Below are 14,955 nucleotides of genomic sequence, written 5' to 3' on the forward strand. Positions count from 1 at the left end.
GATTCGCATGCTTCAATTTACGTCAAACGCTGAGTTTTAGTCTGGTCACAAATTAGGCTGCAAGGGCAAAGTTCTTTAGCATTTACAGAAAAGCATGAATTAGAAAAAGTACTAAAAAAGTGTCAATGTCACATCGACGTCAACAGCAGGGCTACTACGAAACTCGAAGTTCGTGTCGTGCGGTCCCTCTGACACTTACACCATTTAATACGAGAGCGAGAGGGACGGTACGATACGAACTTCGAGTTTCGTAGTAGCCCTGCAGTACTTGTCACTACTGTCAGTAGCAAAGAGTAGTTTGTGTTTGTGTACTACATTTTCTTTCGATTTCGATTGAATTCAATCAGTCAAATTGAAATAAAATCTATTGACACGAGCAAGTGACTCGTAATCTTTGTTAATAATCATTAACTTGCGACTTTTTTTTAGTATAATTGTTTTGGGCTTATGATTTTGTTCGAGTTTCATGCCTGTTAGTGTCAGTGAGTGAATACCTGTTAGTGTCAGTCAGTGACAAAAAAAAGTATTTATTTGTGTCTGCAGGGTTTTTTTAGAATAATAGAATTTTATTTACAACTATATCGTAGGATCTAGTCTAAAATAACAAAGATGCATTTAGGCGTAAATTTGTCCAATGCTCTCCAGCAACTGGAGAGTGTTAAAGCTGCCGTGGATCAAAGCGATGATCCGAAACTGAAGGTAATATTAACATTTTATAGCTTTTATAACAGACAGTTGAAGCGCGGCGGTTTTATGGTCTTATTTAGTAGTTGGTTAGGCTAGGCAAATATGTGGTCTGTCCTAAAGTTGATTATCGTTTGGATTGATGATTCAACTTTAAATTTCGACTTTAGCGACATATTAATTTGATAGTATGTTGTTTAAAAATTGGTAGACCACTTATTTGGCTGATCAAACTTCATTAATAATCACTATGTTGAATTTTAGGCTGCAACCAATGATGACTTAAACATGTTGATAAGTTTACTTGAGAGCCCTATACTGAAGAGTATTGCTACGCTTCAAGATTCCGTGGGAATGCTAGGTACACAAGTAGCGCATCATCCATCCATATTACCTGGTGACTTCGATATAACTCCAGCAGGTAAAGTAATGGTGATACTTAACTAACCTGACCTGACCAACAAAAAGTTGTAAAACCCCAACTTTGTCACTTCAGAGTTCAATATCTTAAAAACGGCTAAACCGATTTTGATGAATCATGTCTAAGAACCATTGTTAAAAAACCTGATTTAAAATTAAAAAATCACATTCAAATCGGTCCACCCGTTTAAGAGCTATGGTGCCACAAACAGACGGACAGACACACATAGCGGTCAAACATATAACACCTCTCTTTTTGCATTGGGGGTTAACAAAAATGGCATTAAAATAAACTAAAATTCTGCTTAATTGTACTGTCTGACTGCCCCTCCTCCTTGTCAGCAAAAGTAAGCAAAGTTTTAACAACCTATGCTGATGTAGACAATGGTAAATTTTTGTAAGCTTTTTGGGCTGTGCTATGTTATTGTTATACTCAGTCAATACTAGAAAAACAAGCAATATTAATTATGTAATTTTTATTCAAGCATATTAATTTATGTAGCCATGTTTTTTTTATTAATTGTTGTGATGAAACACTCATACACAATCAATACGCTAAGCAAAAATCCCCCCAATCCCCTTAGGGTTTCATATAATACTTGAATGACCCCTAAAAGGTGATTGGGTTGATTAGAAAATTTATTATTATTTTATCAGGCTAAAGAAATGCATTGTTTTCAACTTGTACCTGTATATTATTATTATTTATAATGTATACAGGCAGCTTATAGCTGATGTGTGCATATCATTGTTGACTTATGTAATTGTCTTAAAATTGACAACATTTCATTTTATAAACACTTCAAAATGAATATATGATTCAAAAGCATATTGCCTCCTGAACACTATACTATATTTATAAAAAAAATTATATAGCTTAATAAAATAGTTAAAAAACAAATAAAAACATGGTCTAATTTTACCCATTCTACGAAATAGTTAACGGATAGCCTTTGCCTTATGTTACAGAAAAAAAAACATACTCCACAGACATACTCCAGTGACAATGGCAAAGTCAGCAGGGCTACTCCGAAACTCAAAACTCGAAGTTCGTGTCGTGCGGTCCCTCTCGCTCTCGTATCAAACAGTGTAAGTGTCAGAGGGACCGCACGACACGAACTTCGAGTTTCGAGTTTCGGAGTAGCCCAGCAGATGTCATTGTCAATGTCCGATCACTTTTTTTCCGATCATGGTAAGACAAAGGTGATAAGGCTATTCTTGCGTAGAATTGGAGTTACGCCCTTTTAGAATAAGTAAATATTGAAAAATTAATAACAAGTTAAATACGAAACCTAGAGAAATAAATAAACTATCAGCGTATTTGTCTTTTTAAACCAAATACACTGAACCAATAAAATTTAGGGGCTCAAAAATATGAAATGTTGTCAATTGTTTGTAATGTGGCAATTTTTATTACTAGTTTCATTTATTTCCTAGCATTCCTAGCATTGGGTACACAAAATTACCCAAAATTTGTGGGTTAAGTTTGAAGTTAATGTCTAATCCTAATCCTTTTTGATTTGTCACATTGTACACCATTCATATTGTATATAAATCAATTCAGGGGTGAACAATTTTGATATAGTAATGGAGTAGAAGTTATTTTGATCATACAAATTGAGGACCTTGACATAGTCACATTTGATGTACAGTCAAGGGCAAAGATATTGACGCGGCCAAAGTTGCAAAAATATGTATACACAGCCTTAATGTTAAGTGCATAAAGTTGTGTATTACATATTTTTGCAACTTTGGCTGTGTCAATATCTTTGCCCTTGACTATACTAAAGCCTTATTAAAATATAAGACTAAAAAAATTGAGGACCTTCTCTATTTTTTTCTAAAATCTGGTAAAAGAAAGTAAATATTATGTTACTGCATCAGGTGAGCTTGCACTGCAGACCCGGAATCTGTATGGATCCCATGAAGGTGAGGAGGAGCAACGTGTGCCACAGGTGTCTCCACCACACTGCCTGGAATTTGGGTCAGGCTCTGACAATGAACGGATCCTAGGTCTTGACTCTGCTTCTATAGATTCCAACATGTCACCAAAGCAGGTAAGCTTGATATATTTCTAAATATGTATGTAAATTTTGGCATTTTCCTATTAAAAACCAATATCTGCAAGTATGGATATTTCATTTATTTAATTGACCCAAATTATTAATGCCATTTTTTTTTATTTGTGAAGAATTTGTTTCTCCCGCTCCCGCAAAAACTATCCAAGTTTCTGGGATGAAACTATTCTATTTTCGTCCTTCTCAGAGTCTCAGACTACCTCTGTAACAAATTTCATCTAAATCAGTTAATTAATGTAAGTGTGAAAGTTTAACATATAAAATTTTATTCAAATTTATAATATTAATTAAGATAAATAACTTTGAGGTTGTAGAACTGCGAATTTAAATTCCATTGCATCAATTTAAGCTATGCAAGTCAGCAAATCACATGTTCTCACAAGTTACAAGGGTGACTCCACGGTGAGTCAATGTTTGCGATGCGAGAACCACCAGGCATTGACAGACATTGACAAACATACATTGATTTTGTTTATGTTAGCATTAGGAAAATGGTAACCAAATTAAACAAGTCTTTGTTAAAAACGCTTTTAAAAAAATAGTATTACATATGAAACCCAAATAATGTAAATGACCATTAATATCCTTGCTGTGACATTTTTTAAAAGTTATTTTGTCAATAAAAAGTCACGTCAAGACTGCATACCTTCTTTCTAATGCTAAAAATGAACGAAGTGTAGGTAGGTGTTTTTTTTTTTACATAATGTAATTAATATATTTTTTTAGGGCCACAGCATCTTAGAAATGTCCCGCAATGACGACTCTTTGGCTTCTGGCTCCCCCAATATCGTGGCAGGTGACTGGGCGCAAGTTGAGATCATAAACTTAGTAAATGACGGCACTGGGCTTGGATTCGGTAACTATTACTTAAAATTCGTACGGTAAAACTAGCTAGATCCTTATATTCATATTCATTTATTCGCTTTAAGTGTGGATTACAATGGTCCTTTTTACTGATAGCAGCAAACTTGCTGTTTTAATTCCATTTTACCAGCCACACCTCCAAAATAAAATACCTTTTGTTAATTACACCATTATAATTTGTGGCTACAAGCAAATCAATAGCTTGTACAGTGAAATGCATATATTTCTGGACATCCTTTACATTTGCTAATCACTATTTACACACAGAAATAGTACATTACTGCAGAGGCCATGAAGTAAGGGATTGATGGACGAGTTCGGGGTAGACGGCCGAAGTTGTAGACGAGGCCGGATAAAACGAGTCCAGCAATCCCTGTTCTGGCCGAGGTTTGTATAGTGCTTCTCTCAAACAATGTGAGGAAATATTTCATCCATCCATCCATCCATGCATCGCATCGCATCGCAATATCGCAAATGCTTACAGAGTAGTGGTGGTTGTGGTTGGCTGTTTATAATTTTTCCTTTGTCAGTTTAATATTAGAAAGCAAATTTAAAAAGTTAGAGCAGCGAACAATAATGGATTTTCATGCACACTTCTTGGCCTAGGCCAAGAAGTTGTAGGGAGCCATAAATGAGAAAATTCATGTCTCCATTTCGTGACATTAACGCATACATTCCCGAGCATGTTTGAGAAAATAATCTTATTCTAGGTATAATTGGGGCTCGGACCAGCGGCGTGATTGTGAAGACGATATTGGCGGGTGGAGTGGCCGACCGCGATGGTCGCCTCAAATCTGGTGATCACATTCTGCAAATAGGAGATGTGAGTACCTATTTACAACTATATGCTGTAATTAATGGAGGGCACTGATTTTTTTATTTGCAATCAATACATCACAATCAGCGTCATACTCGTATCTTCTCTTCTTCTCATCTTATCATTATCATAAATCTGATTAAATATGGCTAATCTCGATTCAGAGTAGTGATCTGATTCACTAAATCCAGCTCCGAAATCGGTATCAATTCGGTATTGACTCCGACTCCTTTATTGCATACAGTTCTTTCGAACGATCATTAATTTGTTTGTGACAAAGGTTAAGTAATTCAGTTCTGTCCTATTCAAATTCACTTGGCTTGGCTCCTTACCGAGGTACTAAAGTACAGATTCGTCTTAATGACTCTTTTGATTCTGTTAGTCACTTCACTTTGGCTTTATTGACATACAGGGTCAGGGCGACTACTCTGATATTCAGAGTTCGTCGTATCATTCTCTTCACCCTCTTCGTCTCCTATTAAATGCTATTAGGGTGAGCGGGACAGCACGATGGATGGTTGGACGGTATTACCTGTAGACCGCGGACAAACACGGTTATCTTAAAATTAAAACCAGAACGCAAGGAATTTAATGTATCCGGATTAAGTCTTGCTGCAAGTCAGCGCTGCCATACTTTAATTTGTTGCTTCCTGTTTTTATAAGATTTTATTTAACTTCACCTTAAATATATGTTTGTTTGCTTAAAATATTACAAGCTATTTTTGATCAACTTCCAGCGGTAAAATTGACTCAAAAAGGCATACATATGTAGATTGGATGCAGAGCAAGTGCAGTCAACAAAAGGTACAATCAGCACTAAGCTTGTCTTAAAAATTTCATTTTTAACTAACACTTATTTGTGTCTACCTGGGCATTTTCAGATAAAGTTGTTGAAATGACTTTAATTAGATTTGGATGAAATTTCGTTTTCCTGCTTAGAATCAGGAGCACTTTCGATTGTAAATAATAGGAGAAAAAAAGTGTCTCAGGTTTTTCATATAATTTTGTGTTATCCATTACGCTGCCGCCATAAAAACGTGTATGAAAACGGTAACGTAATGGAGTAAAAAATATTGGGACCCTTTTTTTCTCCTATTACAATCGAAAGTGCTCCTGATTCTGAGTAGGAAAACGAAATTTCACCCAATGTAAGAATAAGAATAATGATTGTTTTTTTGTATTTGTTACTTGTGCGGTTATCCCGTGAAACGATATCGAAATTACAAACTGAGACATGGATGCACAGAAAAACCAGAAAAAGAGACCAGCACTGGGAATCGAACCCAGGTCCTCAGCATTCCTTGCTGCGTGCTATAACCCCTACACCACTGCTGGACAGGAATCTAGACACGAATTTTTCCTATGCATACATATCTCAGGTTGCTTATTTCTACTTTACGTACTTAAGCAGCAGCACTAGCTGTATTTTCGAGAATAAGAATAGTTTATTAAAAAAAAAGTCATTTCAACACCTTTTTTTGAAAACGCCCTCCTACAGGTAAAACCGTTCATAGACAATCTTTCCTCTATACATATTTTCCCCTTAGTCCCAGGATTTCCCCTGGTTCATTTTTCTGATATTTTCTGTGTTACCAGCTAAAAGTACCTAAAATGTTATCTCATTGTAACAGGTGAGCCTAGTGGAGATGGGTTCGGAGCAGGTTGCGGGCGTTTTGCGCGCGTCGGGCTCCCGCGTCCGGCTTGTGGTCGCGCGCGCGGTAGACCCCGCCGCTGCGCACGCTACGCCTGCGCTGGCACCCGTCGTACCCGCTAGGTAACAGAACGTAAACGAAATTAACAAAACCAAATAGTACATTATTGTAGAGGCCGGGAAAAAGCAATTCGGGACGAAGCGTAGCAGAGTCCTTCAATAAACACGAATCCACGAATTGCCATTTCCGCTGAGGCATATATAGTGCTATTCTCGAATAATGCGAGGAAATAAAGCAAAATTATTAAAATATTAAATGAAATCACTGGGCACGGTTTCAAAATTTAAAGTCTTTGCCCTTATACTTTCCCGCGATACTTGTTTTTTTTTTAAAGTACCGGACACGACTCATAATGCCATTTCGTTAGAAATAATAAATTAATAAAAAAAATGCATGAACTCAACAGAGTTCTAGACCACTATACTTGTTTTCATCCTTTTAATTTTCAAGGCAGTCGGGGGTTTTTTGCCACAGTTTCTAGGAGTTGCTTATGAGGAGAAAAATTAAAAGCAAAAATTGTGCAGAAAATAAGAATTGTATGTAGCAGTGCTCAGTAGATACAACACAAATTACAATAAAATATAAAAAATGCGACTTATATTTAACCGTTAAGCGATTACTATTCTGCACTGAAGCCGAAAATTGGTAGGCGTTGGTTCGCAAAGTCGGGTGATATACTCAAAGTCGGGCGTTACGTTACAGGCGTTTTTAAGGAAAATGGCCTGTTTTATCTCTCTTCCTTTAAAATACACGTATACCTACATATTTTTCCTTACATTCTAAATCTGTAACCATAACTAAAACAAACATGATATACGCACATACATGGAAGACATAATATACGCACGATTGCGAACAGAGCACGAATAAAGAGTGGCTACTATACTGGCCATCACCTGTAATCGTCAAAGATTGGTTAGTCGTCGGTACATCAAAGAAATACGTTCTAATGGTCGTGCGCAACACAATCACCCATCATTCTGTCGCGCGCTACGAATAAATAATAAGTCAGGAAGTGTAACTTAGAACAAATTCCACACAAAAAGTGGCCATACCTAAAACCAAAACGACTTCTGATTCAAATACGAATCAATTTCAAGGTTGCAAATAGACGTGCTTCCTGATTGGTTAAAATTCAGAAACAAAGCAAGATTGGTTGGCTCGCGTGATGCAATGTCAGATGCACAAACTAAATAGACAACTGGCGTTCAGACTGATCACTTCTTACATCTACGGTTTCAATGACGTGTCATATATTGATAATGACAGCTTGTTTTTAAAGGTAAAGGACGAGATTATCCATTCGGTTGTATTTTTTTTTGGCTGTTACCTCAGAACTCCTTCATTTATGAACCGATTTGAAAAAATATATTTTTTAGTTTGTACCTCTAATTAAGTCCCATAGGCACAAAATCAGGATCTGATGATTGGATCCTAAGGAAATCGAGATAACTCTTCAAATATTGTTGGGACACCTATGGTAATTTGGATGTACTTATTTAGTAGTAACTCATCGTGTATTGACTCTTGAACATCATCATTTGATGGAGTGGAACTAATGATAAAGACAAGTGAAGACCACAGTTGACCACCGGAGTTAGGTACTACTCAATAACAAGTATTTCACGGGTTTCATTTCAATTATTTTAACACAGTTGCTCAGCAATTTATGCTCATCGTAATGCATATGGTGGAATGGAAAGGGTGGTGAAGCACCAGGACTCTTGAATAATGAACGTCTCTGCATCGGAAAAAGCAATCTTTCGTAAAAGGTGATGAGCATGAGTTGACATTAAACTATTGTATCTTATATTATTCACACAAAAAATCATGTAAAATATAAAGACTGTTTGTACCCATTGTTTGGGCGATACAGGAAAGAAGAAAGTATGAAGAGGGGTGAGGAAACTGTCATTTACATTATGTATGTCAGTCATAGACCACAGACTTGATTTTGCATAATACTGACCATCTCCAACTGATAATGTATTTGAACATTTTATAATATAAATCTAATTTTACGACTACTATACTAGTAGAAAGTGATCTCTGGACATTTTAATTTTGCGTTGTTCCTGCACCGCTTCTTAACACACGTTGGCATGATAATTTAGAGCTGTTCACAATCAAAACTGCGAAAAACTTGACGTGAGCTCACTTAAATTGTAAAATAAATGTCAAGTCAAAATTAAATGACGCGCATGCGACCTTAGCTTAGGACACTGTATCCATGCTTATATCGCAGTTACAATTCCTGACTTATTATTTGTTCGTAGGTCGCGCGACAGAGGTCGAGTCAAAAATATACACTGTAAGTTATAAGGAATATAAGATTAAGAATAGGATATGTGTGCTAAAGCTTTCATTTGTTCTAGACTGCTGTCAGACCCGGAAGGATTGGATCGCTATCTGCTAGAAACTGGATTTGAGCAAGTTTTCCATACGCAACCGACTCCTGTGCTGCACTCGACCGCTACTAGATTCGTCTTTGATAGCTCTGTAACACCACCCCCTGAGTCAGGTATGAATAATATACAAGATGTCTTGAAATTAATCCAGAATATTTTATCAGTTGGTTGGGCTAGTTCAACTGCATACCCCTGTTAACGTTAATCAGCATTTTTTAATTCGCATGCATTGATCATTGTCCAAAAGACAACGCGTTCAAGGCGTGACTAAATTTTGAAACTAAAGGACTTCCAGTCCAAAACCTCTACACGAGTCTTTAATCAGCCTATGTCAAACAGTACACGTTTTACGGCTGATATGATGATGATAATGATCTGCTGAAATATTACCGCACGAATACGAGAAGTTCTAAACTTCATAAATAACTAAATAATAAAGTTAAACTATAAATTACTGACACCCCTAACCCGGTTTTAAATTTCCAGATGCGGAATCACCAGAGGTTGATAGATTTACGGTTCAGTTGAAGAAAGACGAGAATGGATTAGGCATTACCATAGCAGGTATGGTTAAAGATTTACCATTTATTTCTAGTAGACTGTCGCCTAGACACAGTTCAATCATTCACTAATGTGTCTTAAAAAAAACTATTTGAAAAATCTGAAAATTCGTTTAATGCTGTTCCGCGGAAACTTCAATTTATGGATAAAAGTATCCTTTTTGTTAATCCAGATAATGAACTATTTGTGTGGCAGTTTTTGTCAAAACGGGTACGTACACTACATAAATACGAAAAACTAAATTCCAAAAGTCGGGATCACGAATTTCAAAATACCGATTTTTATAATTACGAATATTCTAATAATCCTAATATGACTATTCCGATTCCTCATAAATCCGATTTTTATAAATCCGAAAATTAAAAATATCTAATTGCGATTCAAGAACCAACAGATCCGAATTTGATGCCCAAACTGATGCCAAAGTGCACTTCTTTCTAGTGACAGCTGTTCAGGACATCTCGATCGCTGCAACGCGCGTTTCTAAAACGTATTTTTAAACATCCCACGACCCCACGTGTAGCTCTTAAGCTTAAAACGCACTGACAGCGGTGGCCGGGGTGGGGCGGTGCGGCGCGGCGAGGAGGCGGTGCCGGTTGTATTCAACGCCAACTCTTTCATGTTAGCTCGAATATTACAACCACGGTACCGCCTCCGCGCTACGCCACACCGCTTCGCCAGATCGATGTGAGATCGATCGTCAGATCAGTGTGTTTCAAGCTTTAGTGCAAGAACGCACTATGCGGTTAACCGCGCGGTTTTAACGCGCCGTCTCTTTGTTACTTTGAAGTTTGTTTGTATACTTTGAAGAGGGTCAGCGCGCTTAAACCGTGTAGTTAACCGCATATTGCCTACTTATCCTTAATAGCACGGTTATAATTTAAACAGGTTACGTGTGTGAAAAAGAGGAGCTGTCCGGTATATTCGTGAAGTCTGTGAGTGCGGGAAGCGCGGCGGCGTTGAGCGGGCGAGTGCGGGTCAATGACCGCATCGTGGCGGTAGACGGCGCCTCGCTGGCTGGCAAGTCCAACCAGCGCGCCGTCGACGCCCTCAAACAGAGCGGAAACATCGTCACTCTGGAGCTGGAGAGGTAGCTATATCGTTCCAAATCACGGAAGAATAAAAACAAGTGGAAGTGCTATGTAGGTGCAGCGTGCGTGCCACAAGTAAGCGGGGCGGTACGCTTACTCGATGACGTAGGTAATTCTCCATTAGTAAGTATTTTTCCAGCTATCATTTTTACATTCCAGAATTGAGCAATACGGCATAATTACTGTAAAACAAGGAATGTCGCGACACTACTAAACGTGATCATACTCTATGCAATGGCATCGAAAACGTACCGCCGATTACTTGTGGCACGAACGCTGCACCTACGTAGCACTTCCACTTGTTTTTATTCGTCCGTGTTCCAAATATATGTCAAGTAAGGGAGCGCAATCAAGGGAGTTTTATCGTGTATATTCGAGGACACACGAGGAAATGGCAAGGCAACGAGACACGCCATTCAACCACAACTCAATCCAAGTCAATCAATCAGTCAATGGGTATTGACTAGAAACTTGATACGAATATGTATTTTGGATGATAATTCTAAAACAGTCGACCAAAAGAAACTTGAATTAATTGGCATCTTTATAAAAAAAAAATATTACATGGGTCTGTTATTTGAGTAATACTAGACGTGCCACTGTTTTCAAGTCAACTGAAAACTGTGCTATTTCCAGGTACCTCCGCGGTCCGAAGTACGAGCAGTTGCAACAGGCGATCGCGGCGGGCGAAAGCGCGGGCGCGGCGGCTATCGTCCACAATCCCTTCCTACACATGCACCGCCCTGAGCCGGCGGCTTCGCATGACATACAGATGACGCTGCTGCACCAGAAGTAAGATGAACGGCTTGCTTTGTTTTATCCCACTGCTAAAGGAGGGCTATGTTTTTCGAGTGTATGTATGTATGTGTATTTCTTTGGTCCTCTCAGTAGCCTAAACGGCTGGACGAATTTCAACATACTAGCTGTTGCCTGCGACTCCGTCCGCGTAGAATTCGTTTATTATCCCGCGCTAACTATGCAATTTTCTGGGATAAAAACTATCCTATGTCCTTCCCCAGGACTCAAAATTACCGTAACTGTATTGGGAGGGTGCGAAGTACTAGGTGGGGGTAATGAAATCTATCGCAGCGCTCATAGTGGCCAAAAGAAGAAATAATCTAGGCTCTGTCATCTGTCATACTCATATGAATCTGTCATTAACAAAGCAATTTGTATAGACTTTAACTACCTAATTTTAGTAATAGATGTTTGTGTTATGATGAAAGCTTGAATTATTGAACACTGTCCCTGTTTTGTTCTTAATTCCTCTACATCTTGGACATGTCCAGCAACAACTTTCCTTGTGAAACGGTTTGTGGTTGAAATTTGATATTGAGTGATACTCACAAAACCGGTCTTCAAAATGATACTCATTTTGATCTGAAAACGATATTTAATTTATTACTAGCGGTATAAGAACAATTATATAATTTTACTATTATTCAAAGAAACCAATAAGATACCTTTATCTTTTCGTTTTACAGTAAAAGTACAACTAAACATGAAGTAAACAAACCCTGACATACCGAAAATAAATCACACTTTTTGAATAAATTTTACTTACCTCATTTAATTTTAATTACCAAAAATTAATTCACAACCTTTTGTCCACCCAAATCACGGTATCGCAGTAATTTTGTACTATAAATTGATACGTTACCTATAGGTTTGATTTTGGTCACAATGTCGCGATGAAATTTCAAAACGTCAGAGCATCAGAGCCAAAAAGTTGCGGACGCTAGGTGGCGCTGATGTCGTGCACAGAGCCAATACCGAATTTCAGCTCAGCTACGCTTCGTCCGTCAAACACCTCATCCACGAATTGCTTTTTCTCGACTATTATCTACCCGTGTTAAGGTGTCCAACTGTTCACACTCCATCAATATTTCGGTGAATGAAGTGCTAGCACTACATTTCTATGTTATCTTCCAGCGTGGAATCAAGCGTGGAAGACGAGACAGAGGTGTCGCCGCCTCGCACTCCGCCGGCTGCGACGCGCGCGCATCCCGCTTTTGAGATGCCGCGCACGCACGAACAGAAGGAAACTATTAGAAGGAAATGGCAATCTATACTAGGTATTTTTTTTATTTCCAGTTGCTTGTTGTTAACATTGCTGCTTTTGTTTTGTACGCTTTTTATTTGTAAACGAAGACAGATTATAAATCAGGTATTCCAGGTTTAATCAGAAATTCAATTATGTTCTTAAGTAAAGTGCATAAACAAACATGGCAACAATTTCATATGTAAATTTTTACAAGCTTTTATTTAACTAGCCCTGTTCGTTTATTTATTTAGGTCAAATCTTGCAAGTTAAATTTGACCTACTTTAGTCCGATCGACTTGAAATTTGGTACTTATGTAAATCTGGTGACAATACAATAATCTGATAGTGACATCCTGGTAGTCCGGCCAGGATTGTCTCCACAGGACGGAACTCTTCAACGGTTAATGGCATCGACTTGAAATTTGGTATTCAAATGTAGTTTGGGTGACAATAAAAGTACAGTCAACAAAAAGTACAGTCAGCGAAAAAAGGTTGTATTAGAAATGTAATTTTTACCAAAAACTTATTCGTTTTATAACACTACTAGCTTTGCCCGCGACTTCGTCCGCGTCAATAGTAACTTTGGAAGTATTTAATGTATTTTAGATACCTGTTCTGCCAATGGTAGCACATAGAAACTTCTACGGGTTACTGAAAATAACCATTTCAATAATTGCTATGAATATTTTTTATTTGTTCTTCCATCCATCCATGTTCTTTAGTAAAACATAATTATTTTGCGGGTAGCCACATTTTAGCAAAACGTGTATTTTACCCTTGCCAACACAAAAGGACTCATTCTTCATAGTGAACTCTTGACACCTTACGTCCTTTATTGTAAGTTAGGAGGGTAGGATTATAATTAAGACGGCATTTTAGCTACAAATTGTTCCGATAAATATACTTATAGTAGGTAAATGTGTTTGGAATTCCGTAAGAACTTTCATCCCCATATTTTAAAGTAAATAGGTTGTAATTTGAAAAGCGCCAGAACAAATTTTTTTAGGGTTCCGTCCTCAAGAGGAAAAAATTGAACCCTTATGGGATCACTTTGCTGCCCGTCCGTCCGCTTGTCTGTCAAGACCCTTTATCTCGTAAACGCGCGGGGTATAGGTATCTAGTTGAAATTAAATCCTAAACTCAGGTCAATAGTCCCGATAGCTTGTAAAAATTAAACTTCTAAGTCAATGCAATCAAAAAGCTACAGTCACTGATGTATTAAACTGGCTACAGTCATTAAAAAGGTGTTTTCATACAAATCGCCTTAAGAGAAAAAGTTATAGCGCACTGCCGGCTGTCCTAGAAACTTGAATTTTGCATAAAGGTAGCTCTTATAGCAAATAAATAAGAAAAATCTGAAATCATAATTTTTTCATGATGACCTCACATTGCGTACATTTTTCTTATGAGCTTAATAGGCTCTGCTAACACTGCATCATCCCCTCTGCTAACATCCCCCCCGCAGGTAAAGTTTTCAAATGAGAAATTTTTTTATAAACAATTTTTTTGTCATTCATCATCATCGATCATCAACACCACAATAACCATCATCACCAATCATCATAATCAGCACCACTATCATCACCATCACCATCAATCAGCTCCAGTCTCCGCTCCGCTCAGCAGCGTCCGCTACGTTCTGCTCCACTGCCTCCGCTCCGCTACCTCCTCCCCACAGCCTTCGCTCCGCCAGCCTCCGCTCCGCCAGCCTCAGCTCCGCTCTACTTGATTGCCTCCGCTGCAGCCTGCATTGTCTCAGCTCCATCCGTTGCCTCCGCTCCACTCCGTTGACCCTCCCTCTCCACTCCGTTCCACCCTGCCTCCGCCCCATCCGATCCGAACAAAATATCTATGTATCTCTTATCATCGTGCCAAATGCCAATTTCATAAAGAACCACCGATTTATCTTCGACAATGACGATCTTCCATATAAAACTTTCATTTCATCCCTATTTCACCCCCTCTCAGGATGAATTTTAAAAAAACGCGCAAACAAATATCTATTTTTCTCTTATCACGTGCCGAAATAGCAAGTTTAATAAGATTCATCGATTTATCTTCGATAATGAAACCCTTCCATATAATTCATCCCCTCACAGGTCGAATTTCAAAAAAGCTCAACGAATATCGACTTATTTCTTTAAATGCCTAAATTGCCAAGTTTCATGGTTTTATCTTCGACAGCACTAAACTTCCACCATATAAACTTTCATCCCCTATTCCACCCCTAAAAGCCTCTTTTTTCGCGATAAAAGATAGCCTTATGTTCTTTCCAA

At 38.0% G+C, this 14,955-nt stretch overlaps 1 protein-coding gene across 1 annotated transcript; it reads left to right on the forward strand.

The window, feature by feature from the left end:
- Positions 1–285: 285 nt before the first annotated feature.
- On the forward strand, positions 286–12,710 carry LOC141437634 (patj homolog; the record flags this gene model as incomplete). Its single annotated transcript, XM_074101083.1, is given in 11 exon segments — positions 286–699; positions 949–1,105; positions 2,989–3,161; positions 3,909–4,038; positions 4,757–4,869; positions 6,495–6,637; positions 8,951–9,096; positions 9,470–9,547; positions 10,433–10,634; positions 11,272–11,427; positions 12,568–12,710. Coding segments are annotated over 11 exon segments (1,531 nt in total), but the record flags the coding sequence as incomplete, so codon positions are not given.
- Between the last annotated feature and the right edge of the window lie 2,245 nt (positions 12,711–14,955).

This window comes from Choristoneura fumiferana, chromosome 18, assembly GCF_025370935.1.
Source record: "Choristoneura fumiferana chromosome 18, NRCan_CFum_1, whole genome shotgun sequence".
Classification (NCBI taxonomy): domain Eukaryota; kingdom Metazoa; phylum Arthropoda; class Insecta; order Lepidoptera; family Tortricidae; genus Choristoneura; species Choristoneura fumiferana.